The 27,515-nt window shown below is 48.7% G+C and overlaps 2 protein-coding genes and 1 long non-coding RNA gene across 6 annotated transcripts in view; 2 read left to right on the top strand and 1 right to left on the bottom strand.

Moving 5' to 3' along the window:
- The first annotated feature begins 284 nt into the window (after positions 1–284).
- On the top strand, positions 285–24,854 carry DPP9 (dipeptidyl peptidase 9). 2 transcript variants are annotated; one of them, XM_048831101.2, is made up of 21 exons: positions 285–437; positions 2,378–2,467; positions 6,204–6,457; positions 9,840–9,952; positions 11,083–11,256; positions 11,482–11,650; positions 11,834–11,947; positions 12,208–12,336; positions 12,823–12,884; positions 13,156–13,256; positions 15,194–15,371; positions 16,231–16,396; positions 16,546–16,622; positions 18,290–18,442; positions 18,916–19,051; positions 20,070–20,215; positions 20,647–20,793; positions 20,971–21,123; positions 21,845–21,987; positions 22,683–22,794; positions 23,528–24,854. In XM_048831101.2, the coding sequence occupies exons 2-21, from the start codon at positions 2,412–2,414 to the stop codon at positions 23,618–23,620; spliced, it is 2,676 nt and encodes an 891-aa protein (XP_048687058.1). In that variant the 5' UTR covers positions 285–437; positions 2,378–2,411; the 3' UTR covers positions 23,621–24,854. The 2 variants fall into 2 exon arrangements, with proteins under 2 accessions (XP_048687058.1, XP_048687057.1); XM_048831100.2 differs by having other exon boundaries at positions 16,543–16,622.
- Positions 24,781–27,515, bottom strand: part of LOC125627214 (uncharacterized) — a 19,526-nt gene continuing 16,791 nt past the window's right edge. For all 3 annotated transcript variants that reach the window (XR_007353952.2, XR_012666069.1, XR_012666070.1), the window contains exon 2: positions 24,781–26,421. This is a non-coding gene — a long non-coding RNA (uncharacterized LOC125627214). The remainder of the gene's footprint in view (positions 26,422–27,515) is intronic.
- LOC125627210 (procathepsin L) overlaps positions 25,651–27,515 on the top strand; it is a 16,226-nt gene continuing 14,361 nt past the window's right edge. The window contains exon 1 of the mRNA XM_048831102.2: positions 25,651–25,760. The gene's annotated coding sequence lies outside the window, so the exon portion shown is untranslated. The remainder of the gene's footprint in view (positions 25,761–27,515) is intronic.

The following is a 27,515-nucleotide window of genomic DNA, read 5'->3' as shown; positions in this document are numbered from 1 at the left end:
GGCTCCAGGAGGGGGACAGAAGTTTCTTTCTCTGTGTGCCCTCCTCCCATTAGGTTTAGTTCCCTCCCTGGACCCTCAAATTCCCGGTTGAATGGTTCCATCCCCCTCCTGGAACGTTGGCTTCCCCTCCCCACCGTGCAATGGTTGCTCCCAAGCTCCCCTATCCTCGAGAGTGGCTCCTCCCAAGCGCTTCTGCCCGGTGAACCTCCCAGGGGCGGGCTGGTTCCTCGCGGGCCTCCCCTCGCCACCCCGAGGCCGGCGCGCTTCCGCCTCCGGGTCAAAGGTCGCGCCTGAGCAGGCCGCCCCTCCCCCTTCCCCTCCCCGTTTCCGGGGCCGCTGTCTGAGTGTCCGGGACATGGAGCGGGAGTGAAGGAGTCACCGCCCCCCCCTCCCCGCTGAGGAGCCGCCCCGGCCGGGGGAGGACGCCGAGCCCCGGGGTGAGTTCGGGGGGGGACCCCGCTCCCCATCGGGGCTCTGACTCCCCCTCCCCCAGCCTGAGGGGGGCTGCCCTCCACAAGAGGGGCGGGGTCACTGCCCTCCTTCCGCAGGGCCTGTGGCGTGGGGGGCTCTGCCCCGGGGGAGGGGGTGTCTCTGGCCGGGCCTCTGTCCCCATTGCCCAGGAGCATGGGGAGCCCTCCCCAATGCCTTGGGGGGTGCGGGGGGCTGTCACTGGCTCCCCCTCCCCAGACTTCCCGGGAGGAATGGGGAGCCTCGCCCCTATTGGCCTGGGGGTGGGGGAATGTCACGGCCCCCGAACCCCCCCCCGAGTCTCTTCGAGGGTGGGGGCGTCTGCTCCCTGGGCTGCCTCCTGGGGGTGCGGGTGGGGGGGGTGAGGAATACGCTCACTCCTTATTTTCACAGGCAAGCGTCGACTCGCCCTTTTGGCAGATGGGACAGAGGTTACAGTGACAGAGTCCAGCTGCCCTCTTTGCCTGGCATTGCCTTAGCAGCCGGCTCCCTCCTACGGAGAAATAACCGCTCCTCTGGCCTTGCCGGTGACAGGAGATTGGGCAGGGCTCCTCTGCCTCGCCATTAATGCCAGTGGCTGTTGGCAGCTGCTTCACGCCAAGCCCCGTTCCTTTCTGTACAAGTTCTTATTGATTTGCCTATTCTGGGGTAGGTAGGTAGGTCTCAGAGCTTCCAGACAACACAGGGAAACATTTAAGGCTGTTGGGCCTGGAGGTGACAGACTCTTTGTGGGGCTGGCAGACACAGCAGCAGCAGTCCAGGGTCTTGCTGATGAGATTATAATTGCCCATGTCCTCAGCCTCTCTGACAGATTTCTGATTCTTTAGGTCCCATTAGTTTGGGCCATCTTCAGTTGGGATCCATGGGCACTGCTGTGGCTCTTCTGCATAGAATTTGATCCCCTAAGGGATTGTAAAAGGGTATCCCTTGGATCACTATCCAATCCCAGTCCTGATGTGGTTCATACGCACATCTAAAACTATCTCCAAAATACTGGATGTTTCTGCCTACCCCCACTTTGAGCTTTCCTGAGTCAGGGAACATCACTGCCGGGACCTCTCCCTGATGGAGCGGGCAAGTGAAATAGCTTCCGTACCTAGCCTCCCCTGGTGTACTGTTGGATGGATAGGAGCTGGTTGTTGTTTGGACAGGCCCAGGGGTCTGTTAGTGAAGACTGTTAGTGCTGCAGATCGGGGGTGTAGCTACAATCCAAAGGTCTGCTAGAGAATGGGTGATGAGGTGGAGGTCCCATTGTACTTTCAGGATTTTCTTGGCTAGGATTTTGGGTGAGGGAATAGTTATGTGTTAAAGACACATTCCTCCTTATGGTCTTAAGGAGCAATAACATCTTGTAAATACCAGTGACCCTGGCTGTTCTGTCGCAGTCATCAGGCTGTTGCTGAGACAGAATTGCCAGCTCTGTAAACAAGTGGGGGTTATATTCTTGGGGGAGCTGTGATGCTGACAGTAGTGGGCCTGCTGACCCTCTCTCTGGCTCCTGGAGGTGCCCCTCTGTTTGGCACCTGCCTGAAATATATGCACCAGGTTTGAGTACTCTAATCTAGGGCCTTACAGAAATCTGGGCATTAAAGATCAAGATCCCTCAGAAGATTTTTAACTGGGAATTTTGCAGAATTTTGACTACCTGCATGGGTCACTGCATACACTGAGCTTCAATGCTGAGGAGCTAGGAAATGCACCTCTTAAAACATCTGAGTATTAATATCCCCTATGGATTAATTGGGATGGAATTGGACTGTAAAGCAAAGATATCCCCAGAAAACCGCTCAGTAGGCCCCAGGCTGTGTTGGCAACATGATTGATGGAGGGCTCTTTTTATAGTGTTTCATTCCCATGCCAGGGGGAACTGCGGTTACATGAGATCTGTTCTTTCTCTCTCCTCATCTAGTTTCCTGTCTTGCCCAAGGCTCGCTGAGTAGTTAATGCAGAAGATAAAGAGGGTTCGTCTGGAAAACGAGACTGCAGGAAGTTGGAGAAGGTAAATTTCCTGGTCTCTGTCAGGGTCTTTGTGGCCTTTGGGACCAAGTGGTCAGAGGGCTACAATCAACATTCTGAATGAGTGATAAACCATCACCTGTTAATTCTGCCCATTACATCCTGTGTCCAACTGTATCCAGAGTGCCTGAAATGCTTGAGGAAAATTACCTCTTTTCTACTGAATTTAGGTTCCAGGCTTTAAAAGGTCTTTGTCTGCATTTTTCTACTCTAATGCTCCTTGCTCCCCTACCTTTGCTGTTTCTCTTCAGCCTAACTTTATTAAATTTCCCCTCTCCCCAAACCCTGCAGCCACATAACCTTGTCAGATGTGGCAGACTAAGCAAGATGGTAAAACAGTATATTTGGACTTCTTCAGATTCTTTTGTGATGTGGTTGAGGAATACTGAATGTAGGATTAAAGGCTGACTGCTCCGTTTCTGCTGAGATCATCTTGGATCTTGGGCCATGTCTATGCTGCAGAGTCTAGAGCAGCATCTCTGGTGCCGTAGCTGTGCCAGTTTAACCCCATTGTGTAGACGCACTCTGCAGCGATGGAAGGGTTTTTTCTGTTGCTGTGGGAAAACCATCTCCCTGAGTGACTGTAGCTAGGTCAACAGTAGCATTCTTCCCTTGACCTAGCTGCATCTACACCAGGGGTTAGGTCTGCATAGCTGTGGTGCTCAGGAGTGTGGATTTTTCTCACCCCGAGTGCTGTAGCTATGTCAACCTAAATTTTAAGTGTAGACCAGGTCTCAATCACAGTGTGTTCTACAGACAAAATTCATCAGGGAGGGGGATAACCCCAGGATCTTTTGGAGTGCCTTTTTCTACCATCTAATTGTTAGCAGTGGGGTTAGTCACTGTGGAGTAGGTGGTTGCAAGTATGTATAATCTGGGTGTGAATGGACTGTCCTGAATTTAGGTCATTGAAACCTGATCTGGCCTTGAAAGCCCTTCTTGTGAGGAGCAGTGTTGTTTGAATGATCACGTCACTAACCTTGAAGAGGCTTCACCAACTGGATGGGAATTAGCTGTAGGGTGGAATGTATACAGTTGCATGAAAGCTATTTTGTTTTACCAGCTGAGTGGACTTTTAAGATCCAAGCTGCAGTGGGATTTGGGAAGAGAGAGGCGTGTTCCCCAAATCACTGCTCTATCCTTTTTTATATCCTTGTGTTCTCTGTGACATATTTTTGATAGGCAGCAGTTTGCCTTGAAACACAGTATTAGTTGCTTTGAAGGGGAAGGACATTAGACTGAATTTAATGCCCCCTGTATGGTCCTGGGTGCACACTGGAGAGACTCAGGACCATTGATGCTCTGCAAAGTCTTGGGAGAAAGTTCCTCAAAGCTTGTTCCAATGTTTCATCACGTTGTCTGCTGTCTCTGCCACTTTGGCTTTACTTGTGCTGCCTGCCGTGGTCTGATTGGAAAGTACTTTTCTTTGTTTAATTTTCAAGTTGTGATTTGTTTTGTTGTTTGGCTTCAGGGTCATAGATATTAGGAGTAGTGGGGGGAGGTTTATTTTGAGAGCCCCTTTCTGTAGCTTCCACATTGTATTCTCTGCACCACTGAGAGACTCAGGAATTGGAAGCTGCCATTATACTCTGTAGCTGTAACTTAAGGGAGTCAAGCTGTATTTTAGTTCAGGTTTTCTGGCCTGGTGTACTGTGGTGTGGTCTGCTGGTTATGCAAAGCCCACTCCATTCACTGGGTCTCAGGCAGCAGATTCTGTGTGTGGTTTGGATTGCTACTTGGCTAATCTCAGGTTAGTCTCTCAGAATGAAGTCGGGAAAGTAACAGATTGGAGGAGGAACTGTAAAGACTTTCCTTTTCCCTCTTGGTTAAAGGAAAAGAGGTTTGTGTTTTTGACATCACGAGGTATTTATTCATTAAGAGGGAAATCAAGTTGTCCTTGTGCTTGAACATTGAAAGGCATAATTTTGTAGTACAGAATACATGTCTATGGACAGTCAAATGAGATCAAGATGTAGGGAAGGAAACTTTATTCTTAAAAGGCTATTGGAAGGTTGTGGGGAGTCCCCTAGGAGTGCTGAGAGATTTCCTGGCAGAATCATTTGTGAGATAAAGTGGATTGAGATGAAATGATCTGATCTAACACTGGTTTATAAATTAACCACCCTCCCCCAACTCCCGCCAGAACCAAAGTGGGAGAGGGCCTGCGTGGCGCTGAAGCTGCACTTTCAGAGATTTGGTATATATTTCATGCAAATTAAATACTCAAGTCTGACAGGCACATGGTCGGATGTCCTCCGTTCAGAATGCAGACAAATCTCTTAAGGGGCAAGCTGCATTCACTCACTTAAGAAATGTGACTTTAAAATGGAAGTCTTGGTTAACTCAGGGCGGTTTAGAACAGGGGTCTCTCTCTCTCGCTCTCTTTTTTTTTTTTTGTAAACTCCTATAGACTTATTTACTACATTGTTAGATTGCTGCAGCCTCTAAGATGGTGATTTTGTCAAGGTGATGAGACTGCTCTGGTTTCATTTATTTTCCAGCACACTGAAATCTTCAGATACCCACGAATAGCTAAATGTCCCAGAGTAGGAGCCTTGACCCCATAAGATGACCATGAAGAAAGATGGTCCAGCCATTAGGATGTTAGCCTGAGACCATGAAGAAAGATGGTCCAGCGTTTAGGGTGTCAATTCCCTGCTCCAGCACAGGTTTCCCTCAGTGCGTCAATTCCCATTTGTAAAGAAGCACTTGCTAACAGCATTGGCCTACCTCACGTGGTGCTGTGAGGCTAAATGCATGCAAGATTGAGGTGCTCAGATGCCATGTTAATAGGTAGGAATAGGAAATAATAAAGGGACTAGTGCTGTGGTGACTTGAGGGTGCCATTACAGAAATGTCACTTTTTTTAAAGAAGAAAACGAGTCTTGCAAATTAGCTTGCTACTGGTTACCTGGGTCTATGCTCCCTGGGCCCCAGTTCCACTGAGAATAAGGTCCCTACTCTGACTTGTGAGCCCTTGCCTCATCTGGAATAAGGTTGATCAAGGGTAGTGTATCCTGCTTCATATACAAATGTTGGACTGTGCAGATCCCAGAAGTGACTAATGGCTGGAGGGGCTGGACTGGAAGGTTTTATGACTGTGGGAGTTGGGTTGTGGGTTTTATATAATGTGATACTTTGGAAATCAATGAGGGATTCCTGCTGATTATACAATAAGAGTCCAAGATATGCATTATTCCTGTGCCACTTACCATTAGCCAACTCAGTTGCACTGGTATCTTATTTTGTCATTTGTGCCACTTCACTCCTGGTTGCAGCAGCACTTCAAGTAAGTCAGGTGTCATGCCTTCGCTAAACTTATTTGAGTTGTGTATCTGATCTCTCTGCAGGACAGGAAGGGGACTTTACGCAGGTCAGAAGTTTCTCTGTGTGCTCACCCATACATTGATGGTATCTTCCAATCAGGGCCTATCCCATCTCAATGCCTGGAGTATGTTTCACTTAGGTCAAATGATTAAGCACTTGCTACACCAGATGTTTTCCTGCCCTGACTGATTTAACAGTTGACTTTTTTTCTGGAAGAAGTCCTGCAAATGAGTCTTGGGCTCAGTTAGCATCCTTTACCAAGTTGGGTGTGGGAGATGGAGTATTCCTTTCCATCTGGTACTGTTTATGTTTAACTGAGCTCCCTGTGAGCGGATGGAATGTGCCTCATCCGATCCCCCACATTAATTCATCTCCTGCACCTTCTTTCTCAGTTTCTTGACCAGTTCCGAGGAGGAAGAGAGGATGACTGCAGTGGATGCGCTGTCAGACAACACTGAAGTGGTTGAGATGGAGGACGTGCCTTCCCAGTTCCTGGTGGAGAAGCATTCGTGGGATGGGCTGCGTGACATTATTCACAGCAGCAGGAAGTATTCAGGCATGATAGTGAACAAGGCGCCCCATGATTTCCAATTTGTCCAGAAAACAGAAGAGTCCAGCCCACATTCTCATCGCCTTTACTATCTGGGTAAGCCTTGCTTCAGCTAGCCACCTTCCTTAGCAGGTTACCTCGATAGTCCCTTGGCAGAGTCAAACCTGTCTCTGTGTCCGCAGGGTAAGCTTTGTTGGCTGATGTCTTCATTCAGCAGCCCAGTGCCAGAGAGGAAGGGGAAAAGAAAGGATGGTCTTGTGGTTAAAGCACTGGATTGGGACTCGGAAGATATGGGTTCAGTTCCTGGCTTTGGTGTAGGCTTCTTGTACGATCTTGGGCTAGTCACTTAATCTCTCCATGCCTCAGTTCCCCCAGTGTTAAATGGAGATAAGCCTGCCTCTCTCCTACCCTTTGTTTAGACTGGACACTCTTCAGGGCAAGGACTATCTGACCATTTACCTATAGTGGCTGACCCAAACAGGGCCCCAGCTGGGGACCTCTGGGTGCTGCTGCTTCTCCATTTCTCATGTGGACTTGGTTTGGTCAGTTCTCCGATCTATGGAGCATTTCCTCAAAAAAATGGGGATAATTGGTTCTTTAAGCAGGTTGGCTATCTAGGGACCTGAGGACTCTCCCTGTGGTTCTTGTATCCTTGCAAGCCGAGTGCAGTTCATTGATTGGCTAGGTGATATCAGGTTTTTTTCATAGAGACAGCCCATCAGTCAGCCTTGTTGCTATTTTCCCCAATAAACTGGAAGAGTCTTACCTCGGTGTGGGTGTTGAGGATAAATCAGTGTTTATAAACGCTTTGACAAGAGGAAAAATAACTAGATAAGTGTTGGGTATTAATGATGTTTCCTAGAGAAATATTCTCTTCCTTACCGGAGACTTGAGAGAAGGCAGATTTTTGTGCTGTACCAGTTTATAGTTATAGGCAGAACCATGATGTAACTAATAAGCAACAGCTAAATACAGTGGCTGGATTTTATAAGGGCTGGGTAATTTTATGGTCAGTAATAATTAGTTTTACAGGCTGTGAAAGAGAAATATTTCATGTTCCAGGGCAAAAGCTAATCGTTACAGGGCTCAGTAAAGAACTTTCTCCATGTGTGACACTCCACACAACTGACCATGTTTTCCTGCAGTGGCCCCATTTTCCTTTGAAGCCTTGGATGCTGGATTTGATGAACCAATGGTATGACCCATTCTGGTAACTCTTGTGTGCCTGTGACTGTTACTTATTATAGTCCTCAGTACATTTTCATAGAGAAATTAATGGAACGGGCACCCTGCAAACAAGTTAAACAGATGTGTTAAGAGGGGGGAAAAAAGCATCTGGGCTCTTAGAGAGAGAGAGCATGGACAATAATGGCTCTTCATTAATTAAGTTTGTCCATATGTCAGAGCAGAATAGACCCGTTAGACCCCTTTGGTGCGGGTTCTTTGGCTACCTTTTGTCACTTACACCAGATATTTTAAGTACAGTAGAACCCCAGAGTTATGAACACAAGAGTTACAAACTGACCGGTCAACCACACACCTCATTTGGAACTGGAAGTACGCAATCAGGCAGCAGTAGAGATGGGGGAAAAAAAGAGCAAATACAGCACAGTACTGTGTTAAACGTTAACTACTTTAAAAAAAAAAAGGGGGGGGGGAGTTTGCATTTTTTTGACTAGTTAAGGAAACTGTTTCTGTACTTGTTTCATTTAAATTAAGATGGTTAAAAACAGTGTTTTTCGTCTGCATAGTAAAGTGTCAAAGTTGTATTAAGTCAATGTTCAGTTGTAAACTTTTGAAAGAACAACCATAACGTTTTGTTCAGAGTTACGAACATTTCATAGTTATGAACAACCTCCGTTCCCGAAGTGTTCGTAACTGAGATTCTACTGTAGTTGGCTTATGAGTCTCATTTGATGTTAGTAATTTTTCTCCATAGTGTCAGGAGTTTCTAATTCATCTTCCTAGCTGAAGTTGTATAGTAGAATGACAAAGACAATTCCCGTACCCAGTGTTAAATGATGTATCCATATGTTTGATGTTTAATTTTCATTGCTCCTCAAGAAGATATATGGAACGCAGGAGCAGATTAGATATTGGCTGACTATTTCAAAGCAGTGTCTAGTAATTCGATTTCAAAATGTCTTAACTTCAAGGCATTCCCACAATATTGAGTAAAACCTTCCTACTCTATTACAGTCTCATTAAGCTGGGGTTGAGTTACCTGTTCTATTTGCTCTGTACTGCATTAGGTAGGTACTGTGTAGAATCTGGTTCTGAGTTAAGAGATGTGCCTATTGACGTTTCACCATACCAGTATTTTCCCAAGTTTAGCATAAGTATTGCTTTCCAAGCATCAGTGTGGATCTTATTGGAGAGAGAAGAGTAGTCCTAGACAATATTAGTGGAGTATGAGAATATGCATAGATGGGTCTGGAGGTTCACAGGTTGTTGTTGTCATGGCCTTGAGAATGCATCTGTAGTATTATCTGTGTCCCTGACTACATCCTGTTCTGTTTGAACATGTTAGATCTTTCCTGGGCTGTTCCCATAGACTCTGATGTTGTATCATGGCAGATGCTGCTTATATTAAACACCACATGCTCAGCATTTCAGTGTTTCTGCATCTCTGAAGATTGTATGCTCATAAGTTGCTTTGCTTCCGGAGTACAAATATATTTAAATGTTAATTGTTGTAAAGTGAATTTAGTGACAGGTTAACAAGCTTGGAGACTGAAGGCTTCCTTTCCTGCACAGAATAGATGCCACAGGGACAGCAGCATGGCAAGCTTCCCCCACATGGCATCCTGTCAGCGTACTACAGCCTTGATCTAGAGTGTCACCACCAGTAAGGGTGAAAGGAAACATTCATTGTCTTTGGTGCCTCTGCTGAAACTGCCAGCATAGTTGCCAGCTGTGTTAGGATTTTGATGTTGGAAATTGGACCGACACAAATAACTTCATTTGACCAGGCCACTGAACAGCCAGCATATAGCAATGCCTTTTGGCCACTGTTAAACAAAGCCACATTTGAACCTGGTCCCTAGGACCTAAAGGTTTATATTCCTGTAACAGGCTGGCTGTGTTAGCAGATCTTTGTGGTACTGAGGAATGCTAAGAGGGTTCTGCTGACTCAGACACACACAGCTACAGGAGTCAGCTCTCTAGAGTGAGGATCTAGGGTGGTGGCTGAGCAGCCTGTAGAGAGGAACCCTAGGAGCAGCCAAAGCTGGGAGAAGGTTTGAGTAAACTTGGTCCTGTTGAAAAATTTGCATGTCGGTAAAACTAAAGCGTTTGGACCCTATGCAGTGAGTGGACTGTGTAAGAGCAGGTTGAGAAAGTCCTCTCTTAAAAAGCCTCTGAGCCATCTCGGCTTCCTGAATATTTAAGAAAATGGCCTTGTTTATCCGCCTCTCCTGGGTTAGTCCTGGCTGACTTCTCTGAAATTGCCACAATTATTTTGTTTTGTTCCATACAGGGATGCCATATGGCAGCCGGGAGAATTCCCTTCTTTACTCAGAGATTCCCAAAAAGATACGGAAAGAGGCCCTGCTACTCTTGTCATGGAAACAGATGCTGGATCACTTTCAGGTGAGGAGATGCAACATACTCTTTGCTGTGATGGTGCACAGGGACCCAGGCTGACGGTAGGATGTTGGAGTGGTAGCTGGTATGTTGGGTACCACTCTGTTGGACTGTTGGAGTTCAGTGAAGTGGCATGTAAGGCAGGAACAAGGGGCAGGGGTTGATGCTGTGGGCATGGCACTGATAGAGTGCTGTGTAGGAAGATGTCTTCCCAGGTAATACGGGAGAGTGGCTGGTGTGCCAGGCATGGGGCTGGCAGTGAGAGCATGGAATAGCAGCTGGCAGGCCAAGGACAGGTTTTACACTCTACCTAAGTCTCTTGTTGCCTGCAGTCTGCCTGCAGTCATAAACCAGTAAAATAAACTGGTGGGAGAATAGACCAGAGCTCTGGCTGTCTTGGCCAGACTCCCCACACCTGCCCTCCCTCCATTTGCACATTGATTATCATGTTATTTTTGATAACTTCGTGCTTTTATCAAATGTGTGGAATAAGGTTCAGTCTGCTGCCTGCATTAGAATCATAGAAGATCAGGGTTGGAAGGGACCTCAGGAGGTCATCTAGTCCAACCCCCTGCTCAAAGCAGGACCAATCCCCAATTTTTGCCCCATATCCCTAAATGGCTCCCTCAAGGATTGAACTCACAAGCCTGGGTTTAGCAAGCCAATGCTCAAACCACTGAGCTATCTGACCCCCCCCCATTCTAAACATACATTGCCAATTAGACTCTCATAAACCAGATTGAATTGGATCTTCTCAGAGTCCCCTTGAAACTAACTCAAGATTCCTGGAAGCTGTATATGAGAGGACATGGATAATATCATTAGGTTAATTGGCTGCTCCTAATTTGCATAAAAAAGCAGCAGCTCTTCCTCAGTTTTAAGGTGGAGGTGCCACTCATGGACTATAGGTCCAAGTCTTTGGCTCAGATCTAGATGGGGACATTGCAATTGGAAGGTCATGGGGGTGTAGCCTTCATGGACCATGCTTTCACACTAAAGATGGCCATGCTGTCGTACTGCTGGCTGCATTTGGCTAGTGGGTTATAGTCTGGCCACTCCTGGATTAGATGGTCTCATTAATAAAGCATTGCCATTCCTTCAGACCTGCATATTGTCTCTCTGTCGTTCGCAACCAGGCAACCCCTCACCATGGAATGTACTCTAGGGAAGAAGAACTCCTGAGGGAACGCAAGCGTCTCGGGGTCTTTGGAATCACTTCCTACGATTTCCACAGCAAGAGTGGCCTCTTTCTTTTCCAGGCCAGCAACAGCCTCTTCCACTGTCGAGATGGGGGACAGAATGGCTTCATGGTGGGTCCACTAATGGCTCTGTGGGAGGTTTGAGGGATTCTGCAGCTCAGCGTGGTGTTCCCATAGTGAATACCTCTTGAGTTGGACCTTGGCTCTGGTCTGCCATCAAGTCTTGTTTTCTTGGTCTTGGTTCCCTCGTGGGTGGGCTGGATCTATCAAGAAGTTTGTGCCTTTGTTTGAAGCTGAAAGCAGAATAGGGGCACATCCTGTGCCTTATTTCCCCAGGTGTCTCCAATGAAACCCCTGGAGATCAAGACCCAGTGCACGGGACCTCGAATGGATCCCAAGATCTGCCCGGCCGACCCCTCCGTCTTTTCATTCATCAATAACAATGACCTGTGGGTAGCAAATATTGAGACGGGAGAGGAGAGACGGATGACTTATTGCCATAAAGGTAACCGGAACTGCTCCTCCACATCTGGAGGAGAATCACCTCTTAGACCAAGAGTCTGACTAGAAGGATTTACTCCTGTTGCCCTTTTTTTTTTTTTTTTTTTCTTTCCATCTGAGTCCCATTCCCTTTCTGGATCAGTCTTTCCATTAACTTCAGCCGCTCTCTGCTCTTTTTCCTTTGCAGGTTTATCCAATGTGTTAGATGACCCCAAATCGGCAGGTGTAGCCACATTTGTCATTCAGGAAGAGTTTGATCGGTTCACAGGGTACTGGTGGTGCCCCACAGCCACCCTAGAAGGTCAGTGTTCTGCTTAGCCCTGGAGAGACGGAGCTGCATTTGTAGCATAATTATTGGCCCCTTTAAGGTGCTGAGTTCCAGGTCATTCATTAGGGGCTGTGTGCTGGTAAATATTTGTGTGAATAGTTAGGTGCTGCATGATTCTAAGGGAGATGTGGAAAACCAGTAGGCCCAGTATGTGCTGCTGTGGGAGTCCTGGCAAGTCGACACAGTTGGGGAAACTGCGTGAAGGCAAACAGGCCTACCTTGTTTTATCCTAGGTTCAGAGGGTTGGAAAACGCTGCGGATCTTGTATGAGGAAGTGGATGAGTCAGAGGTGGAGATAATTCATGTTCCTTCACCTGCCCTGGAGGAGAGAAAAACAGATTCCTATCGGTACCCCAGGACAGGTCAGTGAGGTGCAAGAGTGTGACTAATGCAGCTGCTGCCTCATGCGGGCTGAAGCATCATCATCTGTGCTATTGACTTTGCATAATCTAGATACTTACCAGGATGATAAATATTCAGGACAGTCTCCAAATCTGTCAGCACAAAGGTCATTACAGGAAGGACAGCTAAAGTCCAATTTAAATAAAGGGATTGCTGTTACGAGATGGAGGGTATTCCTTTGTCACACTGCTGAATGCACTTGGAATCCCACCTTCTCCATGCTGGGAATGCTTGCTCATGCATTCATTCGCATGGGCAGGCATACTTCTCCACACACTGGTGTGGAGGTAAGAGCAATTCAATCTCAGCATTGCCATTCCACAGGTGTATATCCACACACAGCCAGATAGCATCAGGCTCAGATTTTTGTTCTCCTCAAGCATGGGATGCTCAGACCGCTTGCCGTCTGATAATGGTGTTCTCTCTCCTTGCCTCTTCCTCTGCAGGTAGCAAAAATCCCAAGATCTCATTAAAACTGGCAGAGTTTAAAATGGACAGCCAGGGAAAGGTAAGTAGTGATTACTTCAACAGGAGGGTTCTCCCGTCAGCATAGGTAATCCTGACGGGCGGTAGCTAGGTTGACAGAATTCTTCATCTATTGACCTAGCACTGTCTAAACCAGCTGTTAGTTCGGCTTAGCTACATTTCTCAGGGATATTGGTTTTTCACACCCCTCAGAGACATAGTTAGGCTGATGTAAGTTTTCGTTGTTGACCAGCCCACAGTGTTGGAACATCCTGTTTTGTTTTTTTTAATACTCTTTTGGTCTCTTGTTGCAGATGGTGTGCGCCCAAGACAAGGAGCTGGTACAGCCTTTTGCCACATTGTTCCCTACGGTGGAGTACATCGCACGGGCTGGATGGACCAGAGATGGCAAATAGTACGTAGGTTTTTCTACCACACACTACCCCCACCCACCCCACCAGTTTACTGAGCTATACAGCCACTCAGTGAAGAAATTTGCCTCTCCTCTTTTGCCATGAAGGCCTGGTTTTAAACCCACAAAAGCCAGAAGTCTTGGCTGCGCTTGACTCAGCCCCTGCAATAATATGACCTTAGATAGCACATGTGCTAACTGACCAAGTGGAGTACAGGGTGAAGGGCTTCATGTTTTTTAGCTTTTGTGGGTTTTAAGCCAGAACCGTAACACTGCCACAAGTGTAAATGACATTGATGTATTGAGTGTGACCCTCCCCGCCCCCAGGGAATTAAATAAAACTCCATGACTAGGACAGTTAACCCATAGGCACATGGACAAAACACTCCTGCTAGGAAATGAGGACTTTATAAAGGGTCACATCGTTAAATAGAACAATGATTTTGTCCTGCTTCTGTCTGTGACCAGGCCAGATGCATTAGAGGAAGGTGAAAAATTCCCACAATGCACCTAGTCTTTTGTGCATTCTGTATACTGGGAGAACTCATTTGTCTCTGCAGGGGCCTAGCTTACACTTTTGGAACGTTGGTCTCTTAGCTTGCATAGGTATAAAAGTTTTTAATGGTCATAACATCCAGTCCCGAAGGACTGAGTGAATCTGTATTGGGGAACTTCTTCCTGTTTGGCTAGATGAGAAGAGGGTCTTGTGTTAGGGTGTGTGTATTTTCTAAGGGGTTCCTGGCAGATTTAGCTACATGATTCCTGACATGCTTTCCTTTGACCGTATATCTTTGGACTATTCTTCTGCTGTACTTGGAAACAGAGACCTTGAAGGTGAAGGTCCCAGCTCAGTGATTTGCTTTTCCAAGTACAAGAAGCACATCATGTTCATTTTTCCCCTTCCCCCACACAAACCTGGATGATTCTCAGACCTGGTGTGGCTCTTTTTTTCTTGAAAAGTGTTACAGAATCCCAAAATAGCATCGGGGGCGGAAATCTTTCCTACTAAAATATCTTTAATTTTGCTTAAAAAGCTTGCTAAGGTTTTGGCAGGCTTCAGGCCACATCATACTTGTTTTGGCTGTTTATAAATTGTGTTCAGAAGATGTAATTTCTGTGGCTGATCAGTAACTGGAGCATGATGCTGCACTTTTCTTTGGGCCTGTTCTTGATTATTCCACCATGCCCTAGCGCTAGATTTACCCAGCCTTACATAGGAACCATAAGGCAGCCTTCCACTTCATGATACAACTGCCATGCACTAAGGTTCATCTAGGTAGGCAGGATTCATTAGTTTATGAAATCAGGTCATGATCAGCAGGGTATCATTCATAGGGGAACCTGCTTCTTCAGGAAGGCTTCATCTTTCCCAGGTTTATAACCCTCTTCTGCTGTGGTCACAGGCCTGAGGGGTGTCCAAACCAGGCAGTGATGACCTGCCTCCTCTAGCCAGGAGGACAGCAATAGAGCACCACTCCTGATTAAGCAGCTGTCTTCCCTGAGGGACTCGAAGCTGAGACTGGAGCAGCTCCTTCAGTTTGCACTGCTCTTTGGTCTGTTCCTTTCCCCACTCGCATAGCCAGGCAGCAAGGAAGCTGCAGAGTGGTTTAGTTTCTTGTTTTGTTTTAGGAGCTCATGCTAAAACAAGTGGCCCTTGCTACCCAAGGAGAGGGACTGCCCACTGGAAAGTTAAATTCTAAACATGTAGCGCCGCTAAATGAGTTTCTTTGTAAATGGCCATTCTAGTAAATCTGTCTGTTACCCATGGATGCTTTGGGATACATATTTATTGGAAAGACTCATACAAACTTGAAAGGGCGGAATGAGGGGGAGCTTAAATCCTCTCCTCAGCAGAGGGAAAGCTAGTGTGTTCTTGACATCAGAGATCTCTGTTCTTCAATGCTGTCAATTTCACCTTTGCTAACTTCTCTCTTTCCCAGCGCCTGGGCCATGTTCCTAGATAGACCCCAGCAACGGCTCCAGCTAGTCCTCCTGCCTCCAGCACTCTTTATCCCAGTACCAGAAAGTGAGGAGCAGCGCATCGAATTTGCCAAAGCTGTGCCAGAAAACGTCCAGCCATATGTGATCTATGAAGAAGTCACAGATGTGTGGATAAATGTAAGGGCACGGGGCTGTCCCAAATTAGAAACAGGCCTTTGAGTTTTTCCCTTTTCTCTTGAGTGTGGGACGTGCATCCAGATTGGCCTATGCTGAAGCAGATTGCCCTAGGAGACTGATAATGTCCATGGCCCATGTCAAATTCTGATTGTTCAAAGGACTGGTAGTGGGATAATAAAGAACTGTCACCTCTGAGTTACTGGTCCAAGCCTAGGTTGGAAAAGACAGTTCATGGCAGTTGAGTGGCCAGAGTGAAATGAGTTAGTGAGTCTGACTCTTAGTAGATAGCTGTCCACCTTGCAGACATCATTAGCTGTGGTGCTAATTGACTTCTTTGTGAGGGTTCTGGCAGAGGGGTCAAAGAGTGAAGGGATCTTGAAGAATGAACTATCCTCAGTCCTAGAATTGGTTCCTCAGTCAGGGTTGAGGTAATTGATGGACACAGGACGAGGGGACAGAGTTTGCATTCTCTGGGCTATCCTTTTTCTGTGGATAAACAGGACTTCAGTCCGTGGGGCTGTCAGTCTGACGCATCTTGGTTTTACAAAATTCCCCGGGGGCGGGGAGGGTTTTGCTGGACATAGCCATTCAAAAGGCTGCGTGGGCTCACTTGTGTCCTGGTCTGTGGGGTCAGATGGAAAGGCTGACGTGCCTGTTTTTTTAAGCACACAAGGCTTTCCTTTGGTGAGACCGGTAAGTGAGGATCGGGCTTTCCCCACCCTCTGTCATTCTGATTTCCCATGAAATTGCATGGGTTAGCGTTGGCTCCCTAAGCTGTGCGTTGGCTGTGTTGTTCCAGCTTCGATTAGCATAGAGGCTGCCTGGCTCATGGTGCTTTTGTCCATCTCTCGTCTGCTAGGTTCACGATATCTTTTATCCTTTTGCCCAACTGGAGGGTGAGGAGGAAGAGCTCTGCTTCATCCGAGCCAATGAATGCAAGACCGGCTTCTGTCACCTGTACAGAGTCACAGCCATCCTAAAGCAGAGCAGCTGCGACTGGACTCAACCATATGTCCTTAGCGAAGGTGAGAGCAAATCCCCTCCCAACTCAGAGGAATATTTCCTCTCCTTTCTGCCTCACCCTCGTCAGGAGGGCATTTCTGAAGGTACTCGGCTCTTATGCTCTGTCGGTGGGGATCTAGGTCTCATCCTTGCACTCCCTCTTTTCTAGAAGACTTCAAATGTCCTATCAAAGAGGAAGTTGCCCTGACCAGTGGGGAATGGGAGGTGTTGGCGAGGCATGGATCCAAGGTACCGGTTATCTTTATTTTCTCTTACAGTGCTCTGCTTCTGTACTCACTACCCACAATCCTGGCACATACCTCGTGCTACAGGCTCTTGGGACCAGCTACAACCATTTAAGCTTCATTTTGTTTCTAGTTTCCTTTTTTATTGCTGCCTTCGCTTCCCACAGGAGCACTGTAGCTGGGTGCACAGAAAGCTGATTGCCTTTAATCAGGTCTCTTATTGCTTCTTCTGGGAAACCACGTGGGTCAGGCCATAAAAAGGAGTAGAGTCTGAGGTTCAATAGCCACAAAAAGACATTCTGTGCAAATCCATCGTGGGGCTGGATTGCAGCATTTTAACCCCAAAAGGCATTTGGGAATCGGGAACGTTACCTGGTGCTTGGAATTATCTGCTTCCACCTAGCTGATCCCTCTGCAGAGTGTTGCGAGAAACAGGCTGGGGAATTTAGTGTGATGGGGGTGGAGTGGGGTGCAGAGGAGGGAACTGTGTATCCACAGAATAGCCAGATAGGTGTTTTATTAGCCTGCTACTGACTTATGGAAGGCCCAGTTCCTTTCTGCTTTAAGAATGAGGTGGCCCTCAGCCTAATCGCTCTGACCAGTCGGTTTCAACTGAAATAATGAGCCTGTTTGCTCAGCCCCAATTAACTTGGATTTTCACTCACTTCACACTCTTGAGGGCATGCGGCTACTCTCAGCAGCTTTTCCCCACTCTGGAATTACTTATGTCCCTCACAGAGAGGATCCCTGTGGGACGTGCTGTTCGTTTTGGCCACAGTATTGTTCTGCGCACACGATGGCTGAAATTGTACTGGCATCAATTATTTTAATGCATTTGTTGCTCTGCAGGGTTCTATCCCTGTCTTCTTGGCTAATGTAGATGGATTCTCCCCCCCAGCCCCCCCACCCCACCCCCCGAGAGCCATGCTGGCCAAACTCTGCTGCAGACCCCAGCTAGGCTGGGCTAGGAATAGCATTTAGGATTCACAAACCTCAAGTTCCACGTGAAGTTTCTAAAACAGGCCAGCTAGCTATTGTGGATGGAGCTAAGCTCTGCTAGAACTGTGTAAAAGCCATATTCTAGTCTAGCGTAAATGCAGCATGACCTCATCCAGGCTGGCTGGCCAGATCGTTTTAGAAACTGCTTGATCTGGAACTATGATTAAACAGAGACATGGAGTTGAATTGGGTTTGGGACTCAGTCATGGGGTAATGGCTATTCCGCCCCCCCCGCAAGGAGTGTGGAGCATGAATGTATAGCGTGATTGTTAGAAATGTTTTAGGTCCACGTTGGTCAGGGAAGCAATGCTGGAACACTGGGTAGATGCATCTGTGCTTAAACATAAATTCAGTCATAATGAACAGAGCCAAAATATCCTTTTTCCTGGCTTTGTTCCTTAGCACATAGGCACAGTGAGGCTTCCCCTGGACAGCTGGCTGCCTCCTCCGGTACAAACGACTGGGCGTTATCCTGTCCTCTAGAAGCACTGTGTATGTTCTGTAACTTACCAGATGAACAGACCTTGTGCGCTAACCATTAATACCACAAGCACCTTGTACCGCTGTGATGTTTTTGATTTAAGCTGACTTTGCCTGGTGACAGATCATTGCAGTGGGGCAGGAGCAGTCAGCTGTTTTCCTTTGACACTGAGCCCTCTGTTCTCTTGGCAGATCTGGGTGAATGAGGAGACGAAGCTGGTGTACTTCCAAGGCACGAAGGACACCCCATTGGAGCATCACCTCTATGTGGTCAATTACGAGTCCCCAGGCGAGATTGTACGGCTCACCACACTGGGCTTCTCTCACAGCTGCTCTATGAGCCAGGTCTGTTTGCCCCATCCATAGGATACCATGTAGGCTCCCTATCTTCTGGCTAGTATGAGTCCTGGCTTGTAATGATCCATGAGGCCTCCCTTAGATGCCATGGCTGCTTGTGACTGCTCTGCTGGACTCTGAGAGCCCTGATGGGAGTGATCCAGTGCCTACCATGATCTGCTGATGGGACTCCATAGATGCCATCATGGGAAGTAGAGGTCCATGCTGGTGCTCCTTTGGAAGGCTTCGTGATGGACTTACTCCTCTGAAGCAGTAGTGTGATGTTAATAGGCCCCAGAGAGAGGAGTCCTATCTGGCTCATGTGGTAGGATGGTGACTGAGCCATGGAGGCATGGGAGGGTTGGGGCGGGATAAACATTGGCTGGTTCTCAAGGCACTGATAGGGATACAGACCCCCATTGAAGTGGCCTGAGGGAATAACCATCTTTGCTTCACCCCCATCAACTGTTTCTTACTTGTAGAACTTCGACATGTTCATCAGCCACTACAGCAGCGTCAGCACCCCGCCCTGCGTGCACGTCTACAAACTGAACGGCTCCGATGACGACCCACTCCACAAACAGCCCAAGTTCTGGGCCAGCATGATGGAGGCAGCCAGTAAGTCTTCCCCAATCCCCTCTGTGCTAGGCCATCTAGCCAGGAGCACATCACTGATACCAGTAGCTGACTCTGATGGAAGGGGTGAGATAAAGACCATCAGATGGCAAATGACCTGGCTAATTTCCACCCTGCCATGGTGAAGTTGTGAAATCCTTGGGGAGGGATCTCTTCAGTGCATTGCTTGGCACAGCCTGGGCATGGCTGGGGGCCGGAGGGCCCTAATGCTATACAATGGTGCGTCACACTCCTTGCAGGGTGCAGGTTAATGGCTGCCTGTTTTAGTGGGGGTTCTTTACTGCGATGGTCTACAGAGGGGGATCCACTAACTGCTTCATCCAAGGAATGTGTGTAGCTGCTGGTTCTTCCTTTTGGTGCCCATAAAGAATTATTTTCAGCTCACAGCAGCTGTTGCACCCTGCTGGGAAGGCTTTCTCCCTCCACCCCATCCTCCTCTCCCCTTGCAGGGTCACACTGGAGTTACAATGGGCTGTGCATAGTACAAGGGGCTCGGTGCCCAACTTGGTGGGGTTTGTAATGGGTTGTCCCTGCGCAGCAGGTGGTCAGTTGCCACATGCAGGTGGACAGGGCCATGTATCTTACGAGAAAGCGGCAAAGAGTCCTGTGGCACCTTATAGACTAAGAGACGTGTTGGAGCATGAGCTTTCATGGGTGAATACCCACTTCGTCAGATGCAACCGACGAGGTGGGTATTCACCCACGAAAGCTCATGCTCCAGTACGTCTCTTAGTCTATAAGGTGCCACAGGACTCTGCCACTTTTACAGATCCAGACTAACACGGCTACCCCTCTGAAACTATTTTATGAGAGGGGCTCTTGTAAGGAGGTTTTGCTAAGATCTGGGACATTCTGCCCCACCTGAAAAGAAAGGTGGGGAGGGACCCCTGGTCTGAGGCACGTTGGGCAAAGGTTGAACTCAGGTTGGTTTGGGCTGGGGAGGATGGTGAAAGCATGTTGTCCTTAACCTGGTAGCTAGCGTCTGAACTGTTTCCCTCAGGCTGTCCTGCAGATTACATCCCCCCCGAAATCTTTCACTTCCATACCCAGTCAGATGTAGAGCTCTACGGGATGGTCTACAAACCTCATAACGTCCAGCCTGGAAAGAAGCACCCCACGGTGCTGTTCGTCTATGGAGGCCCTCAGGTAACGACCCAGCCACAGCCAGGACCAACAGCTGACCTTGGATGTCCTCTGTGAGCCTGGTGGTGCCATCCAGGACAGAGCTCTTGGTAGCTCAGCTCTGCATAGGGGGGTAACCCTCTGAGTGATTGGAATTGGACAGCTTTGCTTGGAGTATTGTAAACCCCTTTCAGTGAACTGCAGATGGCTTCTCCCATTTAATCCATAACCACATAACTTCTCAAATTAATGGCTTTTGCCAGTCCGGCAAGCTTGGTTGCCCAGCTCAGAACCTGATGGAATCTGGGAATGGCCAAGACTAGCTTTCTGCTAGTACAGAGCCCAGCCACACTCAGTTGCTACTGTTGGTGGCCTCTAGTGGGGTGCGTAGGGCTGAAAGGCTACAGATTTCACTGAGGGACTTTCCATGTGGCTTGTCCTCTCTCCTGCTCTAGGTGCAGTTAGTGAATAACTCCTTCAAAGGTATTAAGTACCTACGGCTCAACACGCTAGCGTCTCTAGGCTACGCTGTGGTGGTGATTGATGGAAGGGGCTCTTGCCAGCGAGGACTCAAATTCGAAGGGGCCCTTAAAAACCAGATGGTAATACCCTGTTTTTACTGTGTCTCCTTCCGCTTCCTTCCCTCTTCCCGGCTTGTCGAGCAGCCTGTGTGTGTGTGTGTGTGTGTTTCCGTGTTTCCGTCCCTGCCTTGTTCGGTGTCTCTTCAGTTACAAGGGAGGAGACAAATTGACTTACACCTTTCCGTTACCTCCTCCTAGGGTCAGGTGGAGATAGAGGACCAGGTGGAAGGTTTACATTACGTAGCAGAAAAATACGGGTTCATCGACCTGAGTCGGGTAGCCATACATGGCTGGTCTTACGGGGGCTTCCTCTCCCTCATGGGCCTTATCTGTAAGCCCCATGTATTCAAGGTGAGTCTGGCTAGGGTCAGGTGTCCTTCTCTAAGTCCCTGCTGTGTCTGGGAGGACTAGGGCTCTGCACCTGTCAGTGGCCTTTACTCTTTGCTGCCCTTGGTGGCTTGTGGACCCAGACTGTAGTGAAGGGTGAAAAGTTCCCTCCCCTCAGCCTGCTGCTAGCATGCCAGAGCTCCTCCCCAGAATCAGGCAGGTCAGCATGCGTCACACTTACCCTCTGGGTTCGAGACCAGGCATGGCGTGTGGGGACTCAGGCAAGTGGGGTTTAGGCACTGTGCAGAGGGAGACACTACAGTGTTCTGAGCCAGCAGACATATAGGTTAAAGGATTATTTGTTTGTTCATGGCACCGAAGAGCCCCAGTCCTGGGCCAGGACCCCATTGTGCCGGGTGCTGTACAAAGACAGTCCCTGCCCCAAAGAGGTTTAATTACTCTGCATCCCCCAGCGACAGGCTGTAGCATAGCTTCCCATGAGACTGTTACTGCCAGTACTGCGGTAGTGATTTTAAGTCTTGAATGGGAAGGAAAATAACAAATGGGGGAAAAAAATTCACCAACCATCTAGACCTCTAAGTCTCTGACTCCCTGGTTGTGGGATACTCTGGTGCAAATGACCAGGGTTGGCAGGGGAGAATCACCATGTGCAGAAACAGATGGGCTTCCCCCCAAAAAATGTCCTAGAAAAGGAAAAATGAACCCCCCCATACATGTTTGGCAGGTTGCTATAGCAGGTGCCCCTGTCACTGTTTGGATGGCGTACGATACCGGATACACCGAGCGGTACATGGATGTCCCAGAGAACAACCAGCCAGGTTATGAGGCCGGCTCTGTGGCGCTGCATGTAGAAAAACTCCCCAATGAGTGAGTACTGTGGAGTTGGATACTTATAATTGGAAATCCACCCTCTGGGCACTTGTACTATGAGGAGTGGTAGAGAATCTGTAATGCTTTCTGGTGTGTGTGGGGGTGTTGACGTTATTAAAAAGCTCATAGGAATAGCCCTTCCTGGTTTTATGATTGTTCCTTGGGTTCTCCTCCCTGGTTCCTGAAACTCAGCTCAGGCAGCACGGGCCAGTGTACAGCATGTCGGGTTGCTGGTCACCAGTTAGCACCAGTGGGGTCCAAGTCCAGGGAGAAGAGCCCTGGCCAGAGCAGGGCACATCTGGTTGCTGCCAGTCACCTTCCAGCTGGGCTGGCCTGAAGTGCTTCACTTGGAAGGAAGATCAAGGTGCAGGAAGATGATGACCAGGGAGTCTAGCTAGAGGGGCTGGTTGGGGAAGAGTCTCTTCAGCTTGGAGAACATCTGTCTGGAGGGCCCTGAAGGTTTGTTTGAGTGGTTCCAGGACCCATTTAGCCTTATTTCCGCTCAGCTCATCACTGCCTTCTGCAGCGAGCCAGAGTGGCATTGTGCTCACCCACCCTCCTCTTCCCCTGCCTGGGAAGAGGCAGGGCTCCAAGCCTGTGGTGCTGCGCCATGCCCAGGGGGGTAATGCTGGCTAGCATCTCACCGCTCAGGGCTCCGCTCTGATTCTCATCCCATCCCATCCCATCTCCAGGCCAAACCGCTTGCTGATCCTCCATGGGTTTCTGGATGAAAACGTGCACTTTTTTCACACCAACTTCCTGGTCTCCCAGCTAATCCGGGCTGGAAAGCCTTACCAGCTGCAGGTAGGAGGGACTGGAGTGAGGTGGGAAGGTCTCTTTAGCCTGGAGGCAGTAGAAAACTCCCCCCCACCACCGCCCCCAATCCCTCCAAGGGGAAATATGAGTGGACCGTGGATGCTCCTGCACCTGGAGAAGCAGAGAGTTCTCTCCTATAGAATAGAATCATAGAATATAAGGGTTGGAAGGGACCCCAGAAGGTCATCTAGTCCAACCCCCTGCTCGAAGCAGGACCAATTCCCAGTTAAATCATCCCAGCCAGGGCTTTGTCAAGCCTGACCTTAAAAACCTCTAAGGAAGGAGATTCTACCACCTCCCTGACTTCCTGTGGCAAGGACTGGCTTGTTGGCAGCTGACTGCACAGGCCTGGCCAGTAGGTGGCACTGTCACTACTTGATCCGCCGCGTGTTCCAATGCTGAGTGGTAGTTTGGAATCTGGACTCTCACCCTCTTGGCTGGTGTCCGTCCTCCTTCCCCTGCACTCTGTGGCTGGGAATCTCCTTTCCCCCGGTGGCCTCTGACCTCGGGCAGTAGCTACTACTGCTGCTGCCGCTGAGTGGGCTTCTCAGGCCTTTGGCTTGCAGTTAGCCGGCCACCGTAATGGAGTGCCGGGGTCGCCGTCTCTCCGGACCGCCATTTGCTCCCCTAGAAGGGACTCCGCCTTCTGAACTGAGAGGCAGGCTAACGGGAGGGAATGACTTATTCCTAGTTAACGGCCATCCCTTTTGCTTCTGCGCAGATCTACCCCAACGAGAGACACAGTATTCGGTGCCCCGAGTCCGGAGAGCATTATGAAATCACACTGCTGCACTTTCTACAAGAATACCTCTGAGCGCACAGGCCTCTGCAAACTGTTGGACGCTGACAGCTCAACTCTGCCTCCTGCCGCTGCCCCCCCAACCCCGAAAGCCACCTCATCCAGTGCACAAATCACTGCGTGCCCACCCCCCACCGGGGGTGCTGCCTCCAGTGAGGGGGAGGGTGGAAGTCACCCCTCCTGTTTCCTCTGGATGGTGCCACCTTCCTTCACTTTCCAAGCTGGAGCTCTGCCCTGCTCAGCTGCTCACCTCTCTGGCCTGGCTGTTAATGCTTTTTTTGCTGCTACTCCCTCTACACTGGGAAATCAGTGGACTGTCTCCAGAGGCTGAGGTCTGCCTCTCTTCTTTTTCCTTCCACTGCACCTCCATGCACCTGCCTGTGCTGGAGATGGATGAGCCGAATCAGCAAGCTGCCTTAAGCCAGGAGGGAGAGGATGATCCACTGCTACATCCTGTGGGGTTTGATCACTGCTGCTGCTTCCTGGCCGTACATGACGAGCATCTGAGTCCTGGGATCTGAGAAGAGCTCCGAAGAAGCATGCAACACTAATCTCTCTCTCTTTTTTTTTTTAATTAATTTTGCAGAGCAGATTGGGGGAAGCAGCTGGGGTTGGTGACAGTTAATTAGCCTCTTTGGGCACCTTTCTCCGATCGCCGCTCGTGGGCAGAATCGTGCCAGCAGGGAGCATGGCAGGTGCAACATCTGGCTACAGCCAGAGCAGCACTCGCCTGTACAGAAACCGCAGCTGCAGCATCTGGATTTGCCACACACGATGGATATTTATGCAACTACTTATTCCTCCCCGCCCCCCGTTGCCTTCCTTCCCCTCTACCCTTCTTCGTGCTGTGTCCCGACCCTGCCTTTCTCTCCTCACCCGTGCCCTAAGCTTTCAGACATGCACTGAAATTGGCTGTGCTTCAGTTCTCTGCGGGTCAGTGACTGTTTCCCTCGCGCATCTATTTGGTGAACACTCTCTTCTGGTTTTTATTTTCCTACTCAACAGGAACTGCAGTTCCAGGGAGGGTGGGGTCGAGCAATTGCACCTCAGGGGAGCACCCACCCCCCAAGCCAAGGGTTCTGCCAGGGGCAAAGAAAAAAAAAAAAAGAAACCCACCCTAATGAACCACATCAACTTGCCCTCGAGTATTTTAAGTGCGTATTATGAAAAGAAAATATTTTTATGGATTCTTATTCTTTTATAATTATGAGTGTACGATGTAGCGACTCATTAAAATATTGGAAGCAGACCCAGCAGTGCTCTCAGTGGTCCTCAAACTGCCTGGGAACCCTAGGGAGGGAGGCAGTGGCTGAAGCGGCTGGTGTGGGGAGTGCAAAAGGTCCTGTTTTGTTGCTGAGCACTGGGAATGAACCATGCCCTTACAGCACTCCTCAGGGGAAGCATGGGTGTGGGGTTGAAATTGCAGGCAGCTGGGACTCCTGGATTGTAGGCCTGCCACCGGCTGAGTGCTTCTTTGGGGGAAGACGTGTTGAAAAAGGTTGGCCTCAGGTCTGTATTTTGGTCCCTTAATAAGTGGCCTGACTCTTCAAGAGGAGCTGAACCACCAGCAGCAGCTCCCCCTGGTCACTGTGGGAGTTGAACGTGCTTGCAACTCTGGACATCAGGCCACGCAGGTACATTTGACATCTAAGGGTTTGATCCCCACAGCGAAATGCGGGCAGGTGGTCCCCTGGGCAGAGCCCCTCTGCGTGGCTGCTCAGGCCTGCCTGTGCTGCTCTTATGGCATAATTGGGGTGGGAAGTTTGAAAAAATCAGCCTTAATTTGACCCTCTGTGTAAGGGAGTAATGCATTAATTAAGCCTGGGAGAGCTGGAGCTGGTGGTCCTGTTCAAGTTCAGAGTATTATCTCATAGCCAGGGCATCTACCGGATCTTTGAAGACCCCAACCTAGAAGATCCTCCGGCCTGGTGGCTACTCACAAATTGCCCCCCCTCCTCTTCCATCTTGGCCTGACTCTAGCTGCTTCAGGAAGTCCTGTTGGGTAACAGACTGAGCAGCAGGGCTGGGGGAGGGAGGTGGAGGAAGTTGCACACATCTGCAGTTCCCTGAGTGAAGGTACTGGTGGCCTCACATTGCAGTGAGAAAGAGAGAGATTAGAGTGGCTTGCGCTTTCTCCTGGCCTTTGGAGATCCAGGTAAGTAAGTGCCAGTCAACAACAAAGCCTTTGTGTGTTTTCGGGGATTGTTTCTCTTCTGTCTTCCTTAATCCTAACCGCTTCTTCACCACCGAAAGAGCGATGGATTGCAGGACAGACCCAAGCCCTTTGAGCCCCTATTCCCAGCCTGCTAGGTCCTTTCTTTTTCCTCCTCCTCCTCCTCCTCAGACTGTGTGGTAGGCGACTGGCAATGAGCCAAGAAAAAGAACTTTAAAAAAAAGTCCTTCTGAAGCGTTTACAAACCTCTCTCAGCTACTGCAGTCCCCCAGGCTCACCCCTTGCATTTGTGAGACTCTTCCAGGCCGTGGAGGGTGGCTGTTTTTCCTGTGTGGGGGATTGAGAGCTTGCAAGGCAGTAGCTGGGAAATCAACCTCCTCCAATTGGGCACTGCTGACAAATTATGTAAAGAGCCTCCACCTTATTTCTTTCAGCTGCTCCTTACCTTCTCCTTACCTCTGTGTCGCTGAAGCCAGGTTCAATGCTGCTTGCTGCATCTGTCTCTCAGAAAGGTAGCTGCTGACAGATGTTAAATGACTTGCACCTGGAAGTGAATGGTATTGGGGGATTCGGTGTGAGTGTTGATGATACTCCATTAGACTGGGACTGATCACCTGAGCTGGCTGGGAAAGGAATTCTTTCCCTGTGGAAAAATTGAAAAACCAAATTATTTGTCCATTTTTTTCTGGGTTTTTTGCAATGTGGAAAATGTTCTGATTTTAGGGGCCAGAACGTTGTTTTTAAAATCACAATTTTTTCAGTTTGTGGTTTTGACAAATACCTGGGTTTGTTTTTTTTTTAAGAAAAATCAGTTTAATCAAAAGTCACTTTCTGGCCCCCCCCCCCAATGTTTTGATAGAAAACTTTCTAGCATTTCCCTTGATTGCTGCACAGTGTAATATTACTGTCCAGTAGTGGTGCAACTGTGTGGGTCCCAGGATATTTGAGAGAGAGGGTGCATGAGGTAATGAAATCTTGAAAGATTACAGCCCCTACCTTGCCTCTCTGTTTAGTGTCAAAGTAGCTATGGGTCTTTGGAAGCCATTAGACCATGCTTAGTTCATGGGAGTCCTGTATGTTCAGGGGGAGAAGCTTTGAGCCCTTTGATCGCTTTTTCACCCCTGCTGAAACTGTATTGCCACATTCTGGAGTGTTGTTGCTCAGAGAGGCAGAACCCGGCGCTCTGCATTATTTACAACACTGCAGTGGTTTATAAGGTGGTGGCTGGAAGACCAACGCATTCCTGGGGCTAGGGGTGTGTGGTGGGGGGGGGGCCTGCAGCCCTGGTAGGGGGAGGATTCTTGTTATACAGCTGGAAAAATAAAGTATAAAATACACCAGAAAATTCTCCTGAAGGGATTTCACTGAAAACATCTTTACCAGCTTCTGACCTTCCCCGAGCCCCCTTCACACGATGGTGCCAGCAGCTATGTCTAGCACTCACGTTTGTTCTCCATTAACACTGTGTAGCATTGCAGTGCCTTAAACAGCTCCTCTTTTCCACCCCAGAGCTAGCTGTATTTTTGACGTGGAAAAGGGGATTCCTTTGCAGTAGCCCTTCAACTACTTCTAGGCTGTTAGGCAGGATGCTATTCTCCAATACACTTAACATTTTGTAGAAATTCTACCTCTGCTCTAACTTTAAGGCTGATCTGACTCATGCAGTTGCTTGACAGCCAACACTTGGCTTCAGATGCCCCTTGCAACCTTAACTATAGAATGAGTGGCCTTGCTCCG

The sequence above is a fragment of the Caretta caretta genome, chromosome 25 (assembly GCF_965140235.1).
Source record: "Caretta caretta isolate rCarCar2 chromosome 25, rCarCar1.hap1, whole genome shotgun sequence".
In the NCBI taxonomy this organism is placed as follows: Eukaryota; Metazoa; Chordata; order Testudines; family Cheloniidae; genus Caretta; species Caretta caretta.
The sequence above is the reverse complement of the archived record's forward strand: the minus strand, read 5'-3'. Positions and strand labels throughout refer to the sequence as shown.

Bases quoted from the DNA above. Each gene is read 5' to 3' on its own strand.
- DPP9 (XM_048831100.2), top strand. From the start codon at position 2,412: ATGCAGAAGATAAAGAGGGTTCGTCTGGAAAACGAGACTGCAGGAAGT. The intron at 20,794-20,970 runs GTAATACCCTGT...ACCTCCTCCTAG, and splicing joins GGGCCCTTAAAAACCAGATG to GGTCAGGTGGAGATAGAGGA. The intron at 21,124-21,844 runs GTGAGTCTGGCT...CATGTTTGGCAG, and splicing joins GTAAGCCCCATGTATTCAAG to GTTGCTATAGCAGGTGCCCC.